The sequence below is a fragment of the Marmota monax genome, unplaced genomic scaffold, assembly GCF_021218885.2.
Source record: "Marmota monax isolate L192 unplaced genomic scaffold, Marmota_monax_Labrador192_F-V1.1 WCK01_AAM20220418_F8-fsc00014, whole genome shotgun sequence".
NCBI classification, from domain to species: Eukaryota; Metazoa; Chordata; class Mammalia; order Rodentia; family Sciuridae; genus Marmota; species Marmota monax.
Window position 1 is genome coordinate 37,463,244 of NW_026695222.1, and position 16,315 is coordinate 37,479,558.

The window sequence follows — 16,315 nt, forward strand, 5'->3', positions numbered from 1 at the left end:
GGACAGGTGAGACCAGGCCACACATACCGGGCACACGGCTTGTCCACGGCTGTGTTGAGCAAAAAGGTCCTCTCGAAGTTATAGAGACTGATCACCTCCTCGTTTAGAGTGTCCATCTCAATGCAGCCCCGGTAACCAGGGAAGTGGAGAGGTGCAGGGGGCTGTAGGCACAGCACGCAGTTAGTGAAACCCCTACCCGGGAGACACTGATGGGAACTCAGACTCCAGTATGATGAATTGAGGCTAAACACTGAGAAGAACTTCCCAGGGCAAGAAAAGCAAGAGCTGCTGGCTTGCTCCCTGAGCCTGGGCCGGGCTTACCGTGAAATTGCTTGGGTACCCTCCCACATAGAAGACAAAGTCATCAGGCTGCAGGCTGAGCAGACCTTCTGCCCCAGGGGCCTCGGTGTCCCCCTTGGTCTCGTGGACCATCTGGTTTTCCACCGTGACAGACATGTGGCCAAACTGGAGGGTCCTGAGGACAGAGGTGAGTGTGAGAATGGGCCCGCGCGGCAGTGGAGGTCCTGGCCCCGCTGCGGGCCCCCCACCTGTCCATGCTGACAGCTGCGAACTGCTCCCCGATGTTCTGGTCCACGCTGAGGGTTGCAGTCCCGGCCTCCCCCAGCCGGTACACCCAGTGCACCTTCTGGTTGCGCAGGGACACGCCCATGTAGTCTCCAGTGGCCTGTGGTGGCAGTGGCAGTGGAAGGACAGTTGGGGCAGGGACCATGCTCCGCCTACTGCCACCCTGATGCCCAGCCCAGTCTCTCCCCCTCTCCCCTGCCCAGTACCTGGCGGCTGCCCATGTACAACACAAAGTGGTCCCCAGCATCCTGCCCGGGTGGCGGTGCTGGCTCCGAGTCCTGCAGGTAGAACTTGAGCGCAGTGTAGGCGGCGAGATCAGCAAGGTCCCGCGGGGCACGCAGTTGCACCCAAGAGCGCCCATTGAACTTCATGGGCACCTTGACCTGTGGGAACGGGAAAGTCAGTGGTCAGCACCTGGTCTCCTGGCCACCCGCCGGGTCCTGGGACTCCCACCCACCTTGCTGGCGGCACCCCGGGCCTGGGCAATGAGCTCCCGCACGCGGCCGATGTTGGCAGACAGAGCCAGGCTGGCGTTGTGCCCTCCACGGTTCTCCAGGTCACCCAGCTTGGCCAGCAGCTGCGGCAGAGTCTTCTCCAGGGTGGACACTGTGGGGCAGGGCAGGGCTGAGAGTCTTGCTCTCCTCCCTCTACCCCAGGAGCTCCACGGACTGCTGCTCACCTGAGCGGCCTGTGTCAAGCACCACCTGGCCCAGGTCCTGGCCCTGCAGGCCCCCAAACTGGCCCTGCCACCGTTCCACGTTCCTCTGCATGTCCTTGAGCTGAGACTGCACACGGGCAGCCGTGTCCTGTGCTTCTCTGGCCACAGTCTTAGCATGGCTGATCTTCTCCGCAGTCCCATCTGCAGAGGGCACGCTTGGCAGGAGCCGGCTGAGCACTTTCTGGGCTCGGCTTTACCAAGCCCCTCTGCTTGACTTGGTCCCCACACCCTGCAGCTCAGTACCCTTGAAAACAGGCTCCGCCTCGCCCAACCCAGGACGCGTGCCCTCCACCATCCCCACCTGGCCACCGCACCTCCTAGGCCCTCGCCCGGCCCACAGCTCCAGCCCCACTGGCCCCACTCTGGCCTCTGTGCTCATAGACTGACCAGCTGCTCCCAGCCCCCAGGACGCCCTTCCCATGATGCCCAACATCCACCCCTGCCTGGGCACCATGGCGATGAAGGAACACGGAGCAGCGGCGGGACAAGTGACCAAGTACCTGTGTCCATGGCCAACATGGCCTGGGTGGCCTGGATCTGGGCTGCAAGCTGGTCCTTCTTGGCCTGGACATCGTGGAGCTGGGTCCTGGCACCTTGCAGGGTGACCCGTGCTGTAGGACAGGCAGCTCAGCACTGGGGAGCCCTCCCCCAAGACCCCAGGACCAAGCCACACATACCGAGGTGGACAGCCACCTGGACGCGGGGCCCAGCTTCAACCCTCTCTGGCTGCGCCTCCTTGGTCCACGCACACCCCAGAGGATGGCAGGCTTTGTGGGGCCCTCAGGTGGACATGGACAGGTGGAGCAGAGCCCACTCACCCTGAGCCACACTCTAGCAACCTCAAACCCCACACAGATGCAGCCCAGAAGCCAAGGGGCTCTAAAGAGCCTGGACGTCCGCATCAGACCCCAGCACTCACCGAGGCCCAACCTCTGCTGCTGCCCACGGACGGCCTCTTCCAGGGCACTGCTGTTGGTCAGCAGCTGGTGGGCTTGAGCTGCCAGGCCCTGCTGCACCACCACCTGCAGGCACAAGAACAGGTTCAGGCCACACTGCAGGGGAGGTGGGCAGGCTCAGGGGCTCCGGTTGAGCTGAGGGGAGGGCTGGGAACGCACCTCCCATGTACGGCTCGCCTGCTGTTGAGCCTGGCCAGCGGCCACCTCCGCAGCCTGCACAGCTTCCAGGATGCTGCTGTAGGCATTGCTGGCCTCCACGGCCCTCTGGATGAAGCGGTCCTGGTTGACACCGAGGATGATGCTGGTCGGGGAGGGGGGATCAAAGGGCATCTAAGTGAACCCTCTGCCTCTCCGGCTGCTTCCTGCCAGGCTGGACCCTGATTTCCTGTGGGCTGAGGGAGGCCTGGCTCCCCCAGGGAGATCTGGCTGCATCCCCAGGTGAAACTGGGGCTCTCCCCATTGGACCACGCACCTGGACAGGTTGTGGGCCAGCTGGTCCAGCTGCTGTGCGTGGGCCTCGGCAGCCTCCACCAAGTCCACCTTGCTGCCCGCTGGGGAGAAAGTCTGTATCTTCTGCAACAGTGGTGTCCGGGCCCCATCCAGGTTGGCAGCCAGGTGCTCTAGGTCCTAGGGGTGGGTGGGCTCAGTGGGACCCTCCTGAGACCTATGTACTGCCCACCTGCCCAAGGGCCTCACTCTCTATACAAGTGAGCCCCCAAACTAGCCTCAGGCTGCAGCCCTACAGGAGCCTGGGCAGGAAGGGCCAAGAGGACAGCTGTGCTAACCTCCTCAGCCTGGTCCATGCCGTGCAGAAGCTCAGAGACACGGGCCAGGGTGTGCCTGGCAGCCTGCAGAGTGTCCTGCAGGGTGGCATTGTCCCGGGAGAGCTCCTGCTTCCGTTGCTGAAGGAAAAGTTAGGGGAGGATGGGATTAAAAGATGCGTGTGGGGGGAGAGGGCTGCTGGGGGGAGGGGGAGGGCTGCTGGGGGAGGAGGGCTAAGTTCTCACCAAGGCCTCCTCCAGGCGTGCCAGGTTGTGGCTATTGAGTTCTTCAGCCTCCCGTGTGGTGTCCACTGCCCGGTTCAGGGCCTCACGCAGGTCCATGAGGCTGGCCTCGTGCTGGGCCAGCTGATTGCGGGTGCGTGTAGCCAGTGCCTGATTCTCCTCCCAGCGGCTGGTCAGCTGATCCTGGACGCGGGCCAGCACTGGCCAACACAGGGGTGTGAGGACGGTCACTCTGGAAGCCAGCTTCCTTTGTGACCCTTAGTCCTCACCTGGTCCCTGCCTAGTGCCAGTCCACACTGACCTCAGCCGGGCTCCCAAGTCATGTCCCTGCCCCTTCCCAGTCCTGCCTGACAGGGGCCAGCACACTTACGCCTCTGGGCCTCAGCTAGCTCAGTTTCTGCCACTGCCCGGGGGGCCTCCAGGTCACGTGCCCGCATCTCCTGGAGCAGCCGTTCCACCTCTGCCAGCGTCTGGCGCAGCTGCTCACCCGACGGGACTGAAGCATTGGCTGGTGACAGGTGGCCCATCTGGGATGCCAACTCTACAAGGGAGGGGGCTGTCAGGTCCTGCGGCTGGCCTGTTGCCCAGTAACCCCGACAGCTGTTGAGCCTGCATCCTCAGCTGCCTTTTCTGCACCTCGTCGAAGCCGACTCCTGGTCGCTGACCAGCTGCAGCTGAAACCCCCTCTTTTCCACCCTCTGGCTGGGGTAGCTCCTGTGTCAGGAGCTCAGGGGCTACTTTGCAGTCTCACATCTCACGTGTGACCAGTCTGCAAGTGTGACTATCAACCCAGGTTCTTCCAGGGAGGCTGGGTGAGGTCAGCCCCTCCGCCCACCTCCTGACGCTCCGCTGTTCCCTCCAGAGGTGCCATTTCTCCACCTCCAGTCTGCCCACGGCACTTCAAGGCCAGGCTCAGATGCAGACCCAGGGCGCACACCCTGAGGCAGCCCTGGCCAGCCAGCCTGGGCTCCAGCCTACCATTCAGGGTGTGGTCCACAGCCTGGAGGGTCCCCAGCAGCACCTGCACCCGGCTGAGGGTGGCCTCAGTGGTGCCCAGCAGTTGGCCTGCCCAGTCTCGGGCTCCTGCAGCCTGTGGGTGACATGTCCTTCAGCCCATAGCTCTGCTGTGGGGAGGGGCGGGGCTGGACAGGGGCACAGGGGACGGCCTGGGATGGCAAAGTGTTGGAGGCTCCCAGAGTCTCCCCAAGAGGTGGGCCCCCCAGGGGACTGGGCCAGGGGTCTCCCGGGGTCCTGCCTGGCCACCCAGCTGCTGCACGTCCTGCCCAAGGTTCGTGCTCTGCTCCTCCAGGGCCTGCAGCTGCTGTGTCATCTCATGGCGGGGGCCCAATGGGCTCCGGAGCTGGCTCTGTGGGGAGCAGGAAGTGGGTGCCTGCCCTGCAGGGCCCTGGAGGGGCTGTGGAGGGGCCCTGGAGTGGCGTGGTACCTGTAGGTCCACGATGGAGGCGTTCAGCCTGTGCAGCCGGGCCCAGGCCACAGAGCTGGCATTGACACCCTGGAGCTGCTCACGGAGGGTGGGGAGCAGGGCGCCAGCCCGCTCCAAGTCATCCAGGAGCAGGACCACGCAGTGGTCACACACTGTGGTAGCAAGCGGCCAGAGATTGTGGGGTCAGCACGGTGTGCATGGGTCAGCCAGGGGTCACGAGATCAATACAGGGGCCCAGGATTGGTGGGAGGTCTGGGGTTATGGCAAGGACATGGGGTCATCAGAGAAAGGGATCAGCACCAGAGCTAGGGACAGGGTCAGAGGTCAACATGGAGCCAGAAGGTCTGCCAGAGAAGTGGCAGTGACAACAGTGCCCCTTGGGTCAGTTGGGACGAGTCTCAGCTGGGCAGGAGGTGTCCAGGTAACAGGGATCCAAGATTGGTATAGGGATCCAAGGTCGGTATGGGTCCCAGGTCAATTAAGGCCATCATGGGGGTCAGGAGGACTCAGTAGACCTAAGGACGGGCATGGGGTCCCTTGCACGGCGAGGTCCACATGAGTTGGGACTCCCACTCTGCTGGGTGGAACTGCAGGGTGGGACAGAGACAGGGCAGAGGTGCAGGGTGGGACACACCTTCGCAGTGGACACCATGGCCCCCGGGCCCGCCAGGCACCGGCACCTGGTGCTGCTGGCCGCAGGTGTCACAGCGCTCCCCACTGAGCCCTGGAGGACAGGTGCAGCGGCCTGTGTGCAGGTCACAGTGTCCCTCTGGGCACTGGCAGCCTGTGGAGAGGTCAGGGTGAACAGGGCTCGCTGACCTCAGGGTGTTGACCATTCATACGCCCTCCACTGGCCCCTGGCCATACTTACGCCTGCAGCCCTGCTCTGGGTGCCCCCAGTGACCAGGGGCACACTCGCGGCACTGGAGTCCCCCGGCCCCGGGTTGGCACTGGCACTGTCCAGTCTGGGGGTGACACTTGGAGCTCTCTGCAGCTGGTCCACAGGCACAAGGCTGGCAGCCCCCACAGCCCTCAAAGCCAAAGTGTCCTTCCTGTGGGCACAGGCTGTGGTCACAGCCCTGCATGGCCCTCAATACCCGCCTCCAGCCCTGAGCTCCCGGCTCCCAGCAGCAGTACCTGACAGCGGTCACAGCGCTGCCCAGCCACACCTGTCTTGCAGAGGCAGCGCCCACTCTGGGGATCACAGGTCTCGGTCCCACAGGGGGAGCAGTCACACCCTGCGGAAAGGTGGCTGTGACAACTGCCCTGGCCCCACCCCCAGGCCTTATGCCCATCGCCACCCTGCCGACTGGTCCAGGCTGCTCAGACCCCCACGGCCACCAGCTTGCTGTCTGACCTGGCCCTCCTCCCTGAGCCCTGCCCAGGCTGCCCTCCCTGGACGCAGGGGAACTGTGGGGACTGACCGTGAAGCTGACCGTGCCCATGAGGTGGAGGGGACCCTGCCAGCCCAGGGGGCTCAGTGCCAGCTGCAGCCTGCCCCCGGTACACCCCACGTCCCCACCCCGGGCCTACGGGTGCAGTTGCCAGGCAGCAGGGCGTTGCCGTAGAATCCCGGGGCACAGCGCTCGCAGCGGGGCCCTGTGGTGTGGTGCAGGCAGCCGCGGCAGGCCCCGGTCAGGGGGTCGCAGTCACTGACGATCACGTTGGGGTCACCGTTGCCACTGCAATCACAGGGCTGGCACACACTGCCTAGCACCAGAGGGTTCCCGAAGAAGCCAGGTGCGCATCTAGGGATGGAGGGCTGGTCAGTGTCCCGCGGCCCCCCAGGAGCAGCCTGGGTCTACATGTGGCCCACCCCCAGCTCACCGCTCGCAGGAGGCTCCAGCATAACCAGGTCTGCAGAGGCACTGGGTGCGGCCACCTCGCAGGACACAGCCCTCCGCGAAGCTGTAAGGACATCAGTCGCTCACCATGTGCCTGCCCCTCCACCCTGGGAGCAGCCCTACCTCAGGGGCCCACCCTCCGCCCTGGGCCTCCAGGGGGCAGCATGAGCCTCACCAGGGAGACACGGGGTTCTGGAGGGGCTGCAGGAGCCAGGCTGGGGGTCTCAGCGGGGAGTGCTGCGCACTTACTTGTTGGAAGGTACTGCCAGGGGGCAGGGGCAGCTGACACAGGGGGCTGTGGGGTCCCCTGAGCTGCTGCGCACAAAACCAGCCTGGCAGCGCTCACAGTGCTCCCCCTCGGTGTTGTGCTGGCAGCCCTAGGGCAAAGGGGACAGTCGGCACAGACAGTGGAGGCCCCAGGCCCTCCTCCCTGGACTGTGCCCTCAGTGGAAGCCCGCTCTCCCTGGCCTACTCACCACGCAGATGCCAGAGCCAGGGAGGCAGCGGTCTGAATGGCCGTGGCACTGACAGGGCACACAGCGGCCCAGAAAGAGGCCTTTGATGTCCCGGTAGTAGCCGGGGGCACATTCCTGGGGGGAGTGCAGGGGGCATTGGAGATGGGCGAGGGAGCAGGGCGGGCAGGGAGGCTGCCGGCATAGCATGGGCACCACGGGGTCAGAGGCTGGCCTGGGCAGCTAGAGGCAGGGCAAGTGTCTGGCGCTGGTCCCCAGACCCAAGAACACCCCAGAGCCAGGCAGATGCACTGGCTCAGGGATAGCTGGGCACTGGGGCTGGTGACCAGCCCCTCCACACAGAGTATCTCTTCCCAGGGAGTGTCCAGACACCAGCCCCTGAAGGGGCAGGTGCCACTTAGGACTGGAGGGGGGCAGGTGCCACTTAGGACAGGTGAGAGGAGTGGCTAAGATGTGGGGCAGGACAGGTGGTACGTGACGCAGGGTGGACGGCTGGCGGGGGCAGCGTGCAGGGAACACATCAACAGCAGCTGTGTGCAGGGGCATGGGCGTGGACAGCGGGGAGAACAGCTGACCACGGGCAGGCATACGGGCCAGCAGGCAGCGTGGGGACAGACAGGGAGAATGCTCAGGGGGAGGTGTGTGCAGGGGCAGCCACCCCCAGTGCCTACCTGGCACGAGTCCCCACGGTAGTTGGCTGGGCACATGCACAGCTCTACACTGCTGGCCGGAGGCCCTCTGCCTGCCTCGCTGGCCACCTCCAGCACCACCCCACCCAGGGAGATGGCCGAGGAGGTCTGTGAGAAGAGGGCACGGATCTGCAGCTGCTCCAGGCCCGCCAGCACCATCATGAGCTCTTCCCGGGACACAGCGCTGTGGGTCTCCAGGTGTCGAAAGTTTCCCTGCAGCACCGAGAAAGGACCTCCGTGGGCCACACCCAGTGGGCAGAGCCTAGGCTAGACCCTCGTGACGGGACAGACGCACACGAGTTACAGGGACAGGAAGGAGGAGGTTGCACAGGACACACTCTGCAGAACCAGCACTGGACCCTCCCTGACAGCACACACCGGGCCGCTCCAGGCCACTCCAGGTACACCAGGTACACCAGGTACACCAGGCGCTCGGGTGCAGGGAAGGGCTGCGCTTCTAGAATAGGACGCAGGCCAGGCCTTCCTGACCTCCCTCCGTCCCCTTCAACAGGACACCAGAACATCAACTGCACATGAAAAATGGGTCCACTTGGGGCACTAAAGAGGGCTGTCCATCACTTGGAGCCTTAGAGGAAACAAGGAGGGAGCCGGCTGGCCACTGAGGGTGGGAACCCCATCACCGTCACCACCAGGGAGTGGCAAGACAGTGTCACACGAGTGACCGGGAAGGAAGCCTGCCTGCCCAGCCACCTGCTCTGGGCCTTCTGCATTAGAGAGTGGGTGCAGTGGCCCTGGGCCTGCTGTGCCGTGCTGGGTCTCAGGCCAGCGCCACCCACCTCCACCAGCTGCAGCTGCCCTCGATGAACATGGCCCGGTGCGGGGTACGCCGGCTCTAGGAACATGATGCTCATCTGGTTGCCCTGGAGACACGTGGGCTGGGTCAGGGCCAGCAGCTGGCGCCCACCCTCCTGCTCACCTGGCCATGTCCACCATGTCATTACCTGCAGCACCACATCTGGCCGGCTCTCTGTGGGGATGAAGACGTCACCGCGCTGGGTCTCTGAGTGCAGTTCATAGCGGAGGGTCCCACCATAGGACGACACCTGGTGGCAGGACAGAGGGGACCACCTGACTAGACCCTGGCCACAGACGGGAGTGGTCCTGAGGCTGGGCCAGGTACACTCTGGCAGCAGCCCTGCCATGGGCTGGCCCCTTGCTGGTTTCTTCTCTTGCAACAGGCCAGCATTCAGGTGCCCCTCAAGGGGGGGCATCCTTGGACAACACCTCACCGCCCCCTCCCAGGCCTCCAGAGGAAACGGCCATCCTTGACTTGCCCTCCCCCTGGCCCAGTGCCCCTGCTCACCCGGTCCCCCAGGTAGGAGCGGGGCGCCTGCCAATACAGCTCGGGGAAGGTGTCGTCCACGCGCCTCAGGTCTGCATGGAGCAGCTCCGTCGCTGCCCGCCACTCATGGGGCACCACCTGCCGGTCACTGCTCAGCAGTGTCCAGCCCTCCATGTCCATAAACTGTGGGCACACGGTGGGTCACCCAAGGTGGGTGCCCACTGCGTGGCCCCACCCTGCTTTCCAGTCCCCCTGGGGAGGGATGTGTGCTCTCCCCAAGGAGGTGCCAGCCTCGGTCCTGGTCCCCAGGTGGTACCTCGTGGCGGGCATGGACGGAGCTCCTGCAGCTCTCTGTGGCCCCGAAGCAGAAGCAGCGGGTGCAGCCCTTGGGGTTGGCAGCCTCCAGGGAGAAGGTTCCGAGGCGACACTGGTCACACCGTGGGCCCTGCACATTCTCCTGGGGAAGAGGAGGAGGCAACAGGGGTCAGTCGCCCTGGCCCCAGGGTCACTGTCGCCCCCTCACCCACAAAAACTTCCAGGGAGCTCTAAGCACCCAAGAATGTTGCCGAGGACAACATCTCGGCCAAGAGGCACCGGACAGGGGCCTGGTGGCTGCTCACCTTGCAGTGGCAGTGACCTGTGATGGGGTCACAGATGCTGGGTGCCGTGCCTGCCTCGTGACACTGGCAGGGGAGGCAGCGGGGGTAGCCGTGGAAGCCGGGGGCACAGGAGTCACAGCGGCGCCCGGTCACGTTGGGTCTGCACCTGCCAGTGGGCAGAAGCAGCTGAGCCTCCTTCACCCTGCCCATATGCAAGAGCTCATAGGGTCCCCGTCTGGACAGTGTCCCCCAGAGCTGGAGGGGGCAGGGTACGCCGGCCCCACTGGTAAGGGTGAGTGTCACTGCCCAAGGCCAGGGCCCTCCCAGCTCACCTGCACTGTCCACTGTCCACATCACAGGTGGGGTCGGTGAGCTCCTGGACGCCGGGCCCTGAGCAGTTACACTCCTCACAGCCCACCAGGGGGTGGCAGCCGAAGGTCTGGGGCTGGCAGACCAGGCAGTCGGGGGGCACCGTGCGTGGGGGGCAGATGCACTGGCCTGTGCGCTCGTCACACAGGCGGGTACCACAGTCACAGGCTGCAGAGGGACACAAGTGGCTGAGCCCTCTGCCCCACTCAGGACCACCTGCAGTCCTCAAGACCATGCCAGTCCTGCCCTGCTGGGCCCCTGTACCCAGGGCAGCTTCTCTGACACACAGGAACTGCCTAGAGTCCACGTCCAGTGCCGGGGGCTGCAGGCAACCTGCCGGTCCCTGGAGCCTTCTGGACAACCCTGCAAGGGGCACCCTGTGTGCAGGCCACTGTCTGCCGGAGGTCCACAGACAACCCCAGAACCTTCTGCTGACCGTCGGCCCATGTTCCCTAGCACACCCCACTCCACCAGCAAGTGCCCCTCGGCGTCCAGCGCTCACAGCGGCCGGTCTCCTGAGCACCATGGTACTCACGTCTGCAGTTGGGGAAGCCCCAGTAGCCAGTGGCACAGCGGGAGCAGTCGCGGCCAATAACATGGGCCCGGCAGGGACACTGGCCCCCAAAGCGCTCACACGAGGGGCCTGTGGCTCCCACCTCATGGCAGCCACAAGGCCGGGCCCCGTTATTGTAGAAGAGGGAGAGGGAGGCGGCGGCATTTCGGCAGAACAGGGATGAGCTGCTGGGGCTAAGTTGGGGGACAGGTGGTGAGGCCAGCAACCAGCCTGGACCCCACCCCGGACCCCACCCTGGACCATGGTGCTGCCCCACCTGATGTGGTAGCCGTGGGCCGCACAGTGGCTGATGAAGTCATAGGACTTGTCCAGGGGCTCCTCTCGGAGGTAGCTGGAGCTGTAGACCTCCGCAGGGACCACCAGGATGTAATCCTAGGGCAGAGGCCTGGTCACCTTCCCTCCCATGAGCCCAGCTGAGGGCCGGGCTGGGGGAGTGTGGCCGAGCCTGCAGCCAAAGTATGCAAGGGGTCGCCCCTGAGGCTGGGCAGCCCAGTCTGTCCTGGTCACTCTGGAGGAAGGTGGCCAGGCTGCACACCTCTGGGGAGTGTGCAGAGGCAGAGGGCAGAGGGAGAGGGCGGAGGATCTCGTGCCTGGCTCTTCACTCATTCTTCTTCCTCCCTTCCCCATTGTCTAGGCTAGGCTTCTCTGGGAAGGCCACTCTGACCAGCAGAAGCTCAAGGGACAGTCGGACACTGTCTCAACTCCCAGGGCCCGTCTGGCCTCATGTGGTGGTCTCCAGAGACAAGGGCTACCCCACCTGGCACCTGGGGTTGGGGGCTACTGCAGGTAGGAGACACACCTGGGCTGAGCCATGGCTAGTCCCTGAGCAGGACACTAGTCCTGGGACTCACCAGCCAGAGCCACCGGCCCTCGGGCACGCGCACGGTCACAGTGAGCTCAGGGTCAGTCACGTCCAGCACGGCCTGGCCCTCACACAGCACCAGCGTGCGGCAGCCGTAACCATGGGGGCAGAAGCTGGCGTTGGCGTGGCCTGCAGTGGGAAGGCAGTGTCAGTGCTGACCACCCCGGCTCCATAGCCCTGTCGTGGGCCCTGGGCACTATGGGGACACCAGGGGAGGAGACGCCAGGACAAGGCCAATGCTGGAGAGTGCACTGTGACATTGAGTGCTCCACCTCACAGCCCTCGGGACGAGGCACATGGACCCTAGGAGCAGGCCCCCTCCAGGTGCGACAGAGCCAGCCAGGGATTCTGACATGGGGACAAGACCTTCCAGGTGAGAGGTGACAGGTGGGGCTGCCACCCACAGTGGCCCTGGAGCACCTGGTTTGAGAACTGACAGCAGGACATGGATGTGTCAACCTGCCACGTGGTGCACATGGCTGGCCACGTCGCCCGTGAGTCTGTCCTTAGCACTCACCCTGCCAGATGCGGCCCCCGTTAATGAGCACCTCCACGGGGAAGGTGGGGTGGGCCGGCTGGTAGCTGTGCAGCAGAAAGGCGTAGCGGCCCAGGGTGGGCACCTGGGTGGTGAAGACCACGGTGCCCTGCAGGGGAGCTCCAGTGAGTGGACAGCCTGGGTGGTCCGAGTCAGGGCCGGGCGTGCAGCCCTGACCCTCACCTCCATCCCTCCAGGGGCCACGGCCCACCTGGGCCCTCACCTGGGGGTGGCGCAGCAAGGTGGGTTCTGCGTCGGGGTCCACAGCAGTGGGGGGCCGAGGCTGAGGTCCTGCTGGGGGTGCCCCGGGAGTCAACTCCTGGGAGTGGGTCAGGGGGAGGCCGGGAGGCAGGGGCAGCACCTGGCAGTCCCTGAGAACAATGGGCTGCGGCGGCTTCGGGAAGCGGGAGGGCAGACAGGCGGCACTGGGGAGGCACCGTGGGTGAGTCCAGTGTCCCAGCCACGGGTCCCTGCCAGTCTCCCATCCCTGGCGACCCCACTACCTGCCGGGGCCAAAGGTGCCGTGGCTGCCCACGCAGCGCACCCGCGGCTCCACGAGCTCCATGCTGAAGTCCCCCAGGGGCACCAGGCTCACGCTGTGCTGTGGGCGGAGGGAGGCGTGGTGGCCGCGCCCGGTGCTGGTGAAGGCCACCACCCACCCACCCCGCAGGAGTGCACCCTGCCCTGCATAGGACCTCGCCCTGGACAGGAAAGGAGGGCTCCTGGTGCCTCGGGCCCTTTGGCTCCTTGGCGGCACCCCCACCCCTTATCTTGGGCTCCTTAGTACCCAGGGGCCAAGGGGCCCCTTACCAGGAAGAAGCGCGCCTGCTCAGCTGTGAGCCGGACGCTGGCCTCTGAGTCCAGCAGGAAGGTGGCCAAGTGGTGCTGAGTGTCCAAAGCAGGGCCGCGGCACAGGGTGCTGGGGGAGAGGGGTGGTCAGCGGGTGGGCAGATCTGGCAGAGCCCGCAGCCCAGCCCGACCCTGCTCCCGGCCCACCTGTATGGGCAGGGGTGGATGGTGAGTGTGCCCTGCTGGGGGGCCTGCTGGGGGCTGTGCACAGCCACGCCCACCTCCTGGCGGGCATCCTCATTGGCATACTCCACCACCAGGACATAGCGGCCTGGCCGCGGCACCACTATCTGAAGCTGGACATCCACCTGGGGGAGGACAGCATGACCAGAGGCTCACAGTCCCTGTGTTTCCCACTTCTGTCTTGGGGGCCTGCTGATCACGGCCAGGTGCCAGTGCTGGGGCAGCTGGGGGCAGACACTGACCCAGGTCTGGGGGTAGAGGCTGGGGGAAACTCCCACTCAGCAGGAGCCACGGCTTCTCCGGACCAGGCAGTGGTTGTGCATGTCTGCTCCACTGCCCTGCACCTGCATCCTGCCGCTGAGACAGGACCTGTACCCGAGGCTAAGGTCTTCTGGTGCCCACCCCCCGCGGGCCCCAGACACGCACATCACTGCCCAGGCAGGCGGCCAGTGGCGGGTGCGAAGGGCTGAGCTGCTCCCTGGGGCAGGGCCGGGGCAGGCTGTTGTCAAGACGACACAGGGCGTCCAGCCCAGCAGCCGAGGGGAAGCCGTCCAGGGGGAGGTAGGCATGAAGGAGGCAGCTGCAGGGGAAGAGGCTGAGGTCTGCACCAGGTCCCCGGGCGGGTCTGGGCGGCCCCCTCCCCAGTCCCATGGGGGCCCTCACTTCTCGCCAGAGTGCTGAGCAGAGGGGCGGTGGGTGCAGGCCTCAGTCACACGCAGCTGCAGGAGGGCTGCCTCATAGTAGGCGCTTGGCAGCAGGGCCACGTAGTCCTGGTGGAGGCAGGAGTGGGCGAGAGGCTCCTTGGCCCAGGACCCACCCCTTTCCCTGCCACGGCCCCCACCTCACCAGAAGCACCCCTTCAGCCTCCACCAGCAGGGCCCAGATGCCAGGGTTCAGCACAAAGGGCTCCCCGAGCCCCCTTTGGGGCACAGTGACAAAGGAGGGCTCAGTGCTGGGCAAGAAGGTCACAAGCTGGCTCTGCTCTGTGCCTGGAGAAGACAACCCAGGTTGTACCCGCCATGGTGCAGGCCAGCTGGGCCCACCCCTCCCCCATGTAGACAGAGGAGGAGGAGGAGGAGGAGGAGGAGATGGAGAAAGAGGAGATGGAGAAAGAGGAGATGGAGGAGGAGGAGGAGATGAAGGAGGAGATGGAGGAGGAGATGGAGGAGGAGGAGGAGGAGGAGGAGGGGAGGAGGAGGAGATGGAGGAGGAGGAGGAGGGAAGGAGATGGAGGAGGAGGAGATGGAGGAGGAGGAGGAGATGAAGGAGGAGGGGAGGAGGAGATGAAGGAGGAGATGGAGGAGGAGGAGATGGAGGAGGAGATGGAGGGAAGGAGATGGAGGAGGAGATGGAGGAGGAGATGGAGGAGGAGATGGAGGAGGAGATGGAGGAGGAGGAGATGGAGGAGGAGATGGAGGAGGAGATGGAGGAGGAGGAGATGGAGGAGGAGATGGAGGAGGAGATGGAGGAGGAGGAGGAGGGAAGGAGATGGAGGAGGAGGAGATGGAGGAGGAGATGGAGGAGGAGGAGATGGAGGAGGAGATGGAGGAGGAGGGGAGGAGGAGGGGAGGAGGAGATGGAGGAGGAGATGGAGGAGGAGGGGAGGAGGAGGAGATGGAGGAGGAGGGGAGGAGGAGGAGATGAAGGAGGAGGGGAGGAGGAGATGGAGGAGGAGGGGAGGAGGAGGAGATGGAGGAGGAGGAGATGGAGGAGGAGGAGATGTGGAGAAAGAGGAGATGGAGGAGGAGATGGAGGAGGAGGAGATGGAGGAGGAGGAGATGTGGAGAAAGAGGAGATGGAGGAGGAGGAGGAGGAAGAGAAGATGGAGGAGGAAGAGGAGATGGAGGAGGAGGAAGAGGAGATGGAGGAGATGGAGGAGGAGGAGATGGAGGAGGAGATGGAGGAGGAGATGGAGGAGGAGGGGAGGAGGAGGAGATGGAGGAGGAGGAGATGAAGGAGGAGGGGAGGAGGAGATGGAGGAGGAGATGGAGGAGGAGGAGGAGGAAGAGAAGATGGAGGAGGAGGAGGAGGAAGAGAAGATGGAGGAGGAAGAGGAGGAGGAAGAGGAGATGGAGGAGGAGGAAGAGGAGATGGAGGAGGAGGAGGAAGAGGAGATGGAGGAGGAGGAGGAAGAGGAGATGGAGGAGGAGGAGGAGGAGGAAGGGAAGGAGGAGGAAGGGAAGAAGAAAAGGGGAAGGAAGAGGAGGAGATGGAGGAGGAGGAGATGGAGGAGGAGGAGGAGGAGGAAGAGGAGATGGAGGAAGGGAAGGAGGAAGGGAAGGAGGGGGGGGAGGAGGCAGCAGGGAAGGGGGCTGGGGGCGGGCTGGGGGGGCTGGGGGGGGCTGTAGCTCTCCACTCACAGTTGATGCAGGCCACAATCTTGCCCTCCTCACGCACAGAGACCCGCCCGCTCACACTCATGGGCCCTCGGTTGACATAGCGAAAGACCAGCCGGAAGAGGTCAGGGGAGGTCACGTTCAGCCTGGCCACGATCCTGGGCTATGGGGTGTGGAACAGCAGCATCACCTCCTGGCCACACCTGTGGCTGAGGGCTACCCCATCTGCCTGCCACACGGGCACATGGCTGGCCCGGGAGGGGAGGGGCGGCGTGGCCCCACCTGGATGGCCGTCATGTGTGCGTAGCCCCGCCAGCTGAAGCTCTCAAACTCCAGGGGGTTGAAGCCAAAACGCACGGCGTGGCCCTCGGGTGTGGCTGCGTCCTCCAGTTCCTGCCGCAGGTGGAGCAGGTCGGGCAGGTAGTGGTCCCTTGCTGGCCTGGCCACGACACAGGTATCTGAGTGTGCAGGCTCAGCACAACCAACCAGATCCCCAGGGACAGCAGACCCCATGGGCCTGTGTCTTGTGGGTGAGGGACACAGAGGAGCCCGGGACAAGCCGCCTCCCACCCACAGCCCAGGTGGCCTGGGCACCCACTCGCTGCAGGTAAGGCCCTGGGTGTTGGGGCGGCACCGGCAGGCGCCCGTCCTCGGCTCACAGCCCTGGCCCAGTGCACCACCAATGTCACACCGGCAGCCTGTGATAGCAAGAGGTGGGGTCAGAGGGCACCGGTTCCACCCAGCTTTGGGGTCCCCCACAGCCCCAGCCCAGGACCCACCCTGGACACCACAGGCAGAACCCCTGGTCTTCATACCCTCGGCAACGAGCAACCAGGCTGAGAAGCCCACTTAGGTGCTGCCTGGGGCTCCCTGAAGCCAGGCTCAGGGTCCCTGGGTGGATTAATGCCTTCTAAGCTGCAGGTCGGGGCATAGGCCACATGTGGGGGAAAGGGCTCCTCTTTGAGTCTGCCCCCAGCACAGTCCTGGCCAGC

General features: G+C 64.9%; 1 protein-coding gene across 2 annotated transcripts in view; it reads right to left on the reverse strand.

Moving 5' to 3' along the window:
- Positions 1–16,315, reverse strand: part of Lama5 (laminin subunit alpha 5) — a 44,218-nt gene that overhangs the window by 3,761 nt on the left and 24,142 nt on the right. For both annotated transcript variants that reach the window (XM_046432914.1, XM_046432913.1), the window contains exons 21-64: positions 15,922–16,021; positions 15,606–15,762; positions 15,348–15,486; positions 13,834–13,976; positions 13,651–13,757; positions 13,414–13,567; positions 12,952–13,112; positions 12,766–12,874; positions 12,459–12,556; positions 12,179–12,380; positions 11,938–12,064; positions 11,410–11,549; positions 10,815–10,930; positions 10,520–10,731; positions 9,948–10,152; positions 9,637–9,781; positions 9,333–9,473; positions 9,038–9,199; positions 8,676–8,777; positions 8,511–8,594; positions 7,696–7,926; positions 7,028–7,141; positions 6,801–6,928; positions 6,535–6,615; positions 6,241–6,455; positions 5,845–5,945; positions 5,579–5,759; positions 5,342–5,491; positions 4,708–4,859; positions 4,519–4,629; positions 4,242–4,353; positions 3,634–3,804; positions 3,267–3,463; positions 3,045–3,161; positions 2,732–2,886; positions 2,419–2,560; positions 2,223–2,325; positions 1,804–1,914; positions 1,265–1,444; positions 1,043–1,191; positions 792–968; positions 549–685; positions 322–475; positions 28–161 (exon numbers count right to left, since the gene is read on the reverse strand). In XM_046432914.1, coding sequence (XP_046288870.1) covers positions 28–161; positions 322–475; positions 549–685; positions 792–968; positions 1,043–1,191; positions 1,265–1,444; positions 1,804–1,914; positions 2,223–2,325; positions 2,419–2,560; positions 2,732–2,886; positions 3,045–3,161; positions 3,267–3,463; positions 3,634–3,804; positions 4,242–4,353; positions 4,519–4,629; positions 4,708–4,859; positions 5,342–5,491; positions 5,579–5,759; positions 5,845–5,945; positions 6,241–6,455; positions 6,535–6,615; positions 6,801–6,928; positions 7,028–7,141; positions 7,696–7,926; positions 8,511–8,594; positions 8,676–8,777; positions 9,038–9,199; positions 9,333–9,473; positions 9,637–9,781; positions 9,948–10,152; positions 10,520–10,731; positions 10,815–10,930; positions 11,410–11,549; positions 11,938–12,064; positions 12,179–12,380; positions 12,459–12,556; positions 12,766–12,874; positions 12,952–13,112; positions 13,414–13,567; positions 13,651–13,757; positions 13,834–13,976; positions 15,348–15,486; positions 15,606–15,762; positions 15,922–16,021 — 6,307 coding nt within the window. The remainder of the gene's footprint in view (positions 1–27; positions 162–321; positions 476–548; positions 686–791; positions 969–1,042; positions 1,192–1,264; positions 1,445–1,803; positions 1,915–2,222; positions 2,326–2,418; positions 2,561–2,731; positions 2,887–3,044; positions 3,162–3,266; positions 3,464–3,633; positions 3,805–4,241; positions 4,354–4,518; positions 4,630–4,707; positions 4,860–5,341; positions 5,492–5,578; positions 5,760–5,844; positions 5,946–6,240; positions 6,456–6,534; positions 6,616–6,800; positions 6,929–7,027; positions 7,142–7,695; positions 7,927–8,510; positions 8,595–8,675; positions 8,778–9,037; positions 9,200–9,332; positions 9,474–9,636; positions 9,782–9,947; positions 10,153–10,519; positions 10,732–10,814; positions 10,931–11,409; positions 11,550–11,937; positions 12,065–12,178; positions 12,381–12,458; positions 12,557–12,765; positions 12,875–12,951; positions 13,113–13,413; positions 13,568–13,650; positions 13,758–13,833; positions 13,977–15,347; positions 15,487–15,605; positions 15,763–15,921; positions 16,022–16,315) is intronic.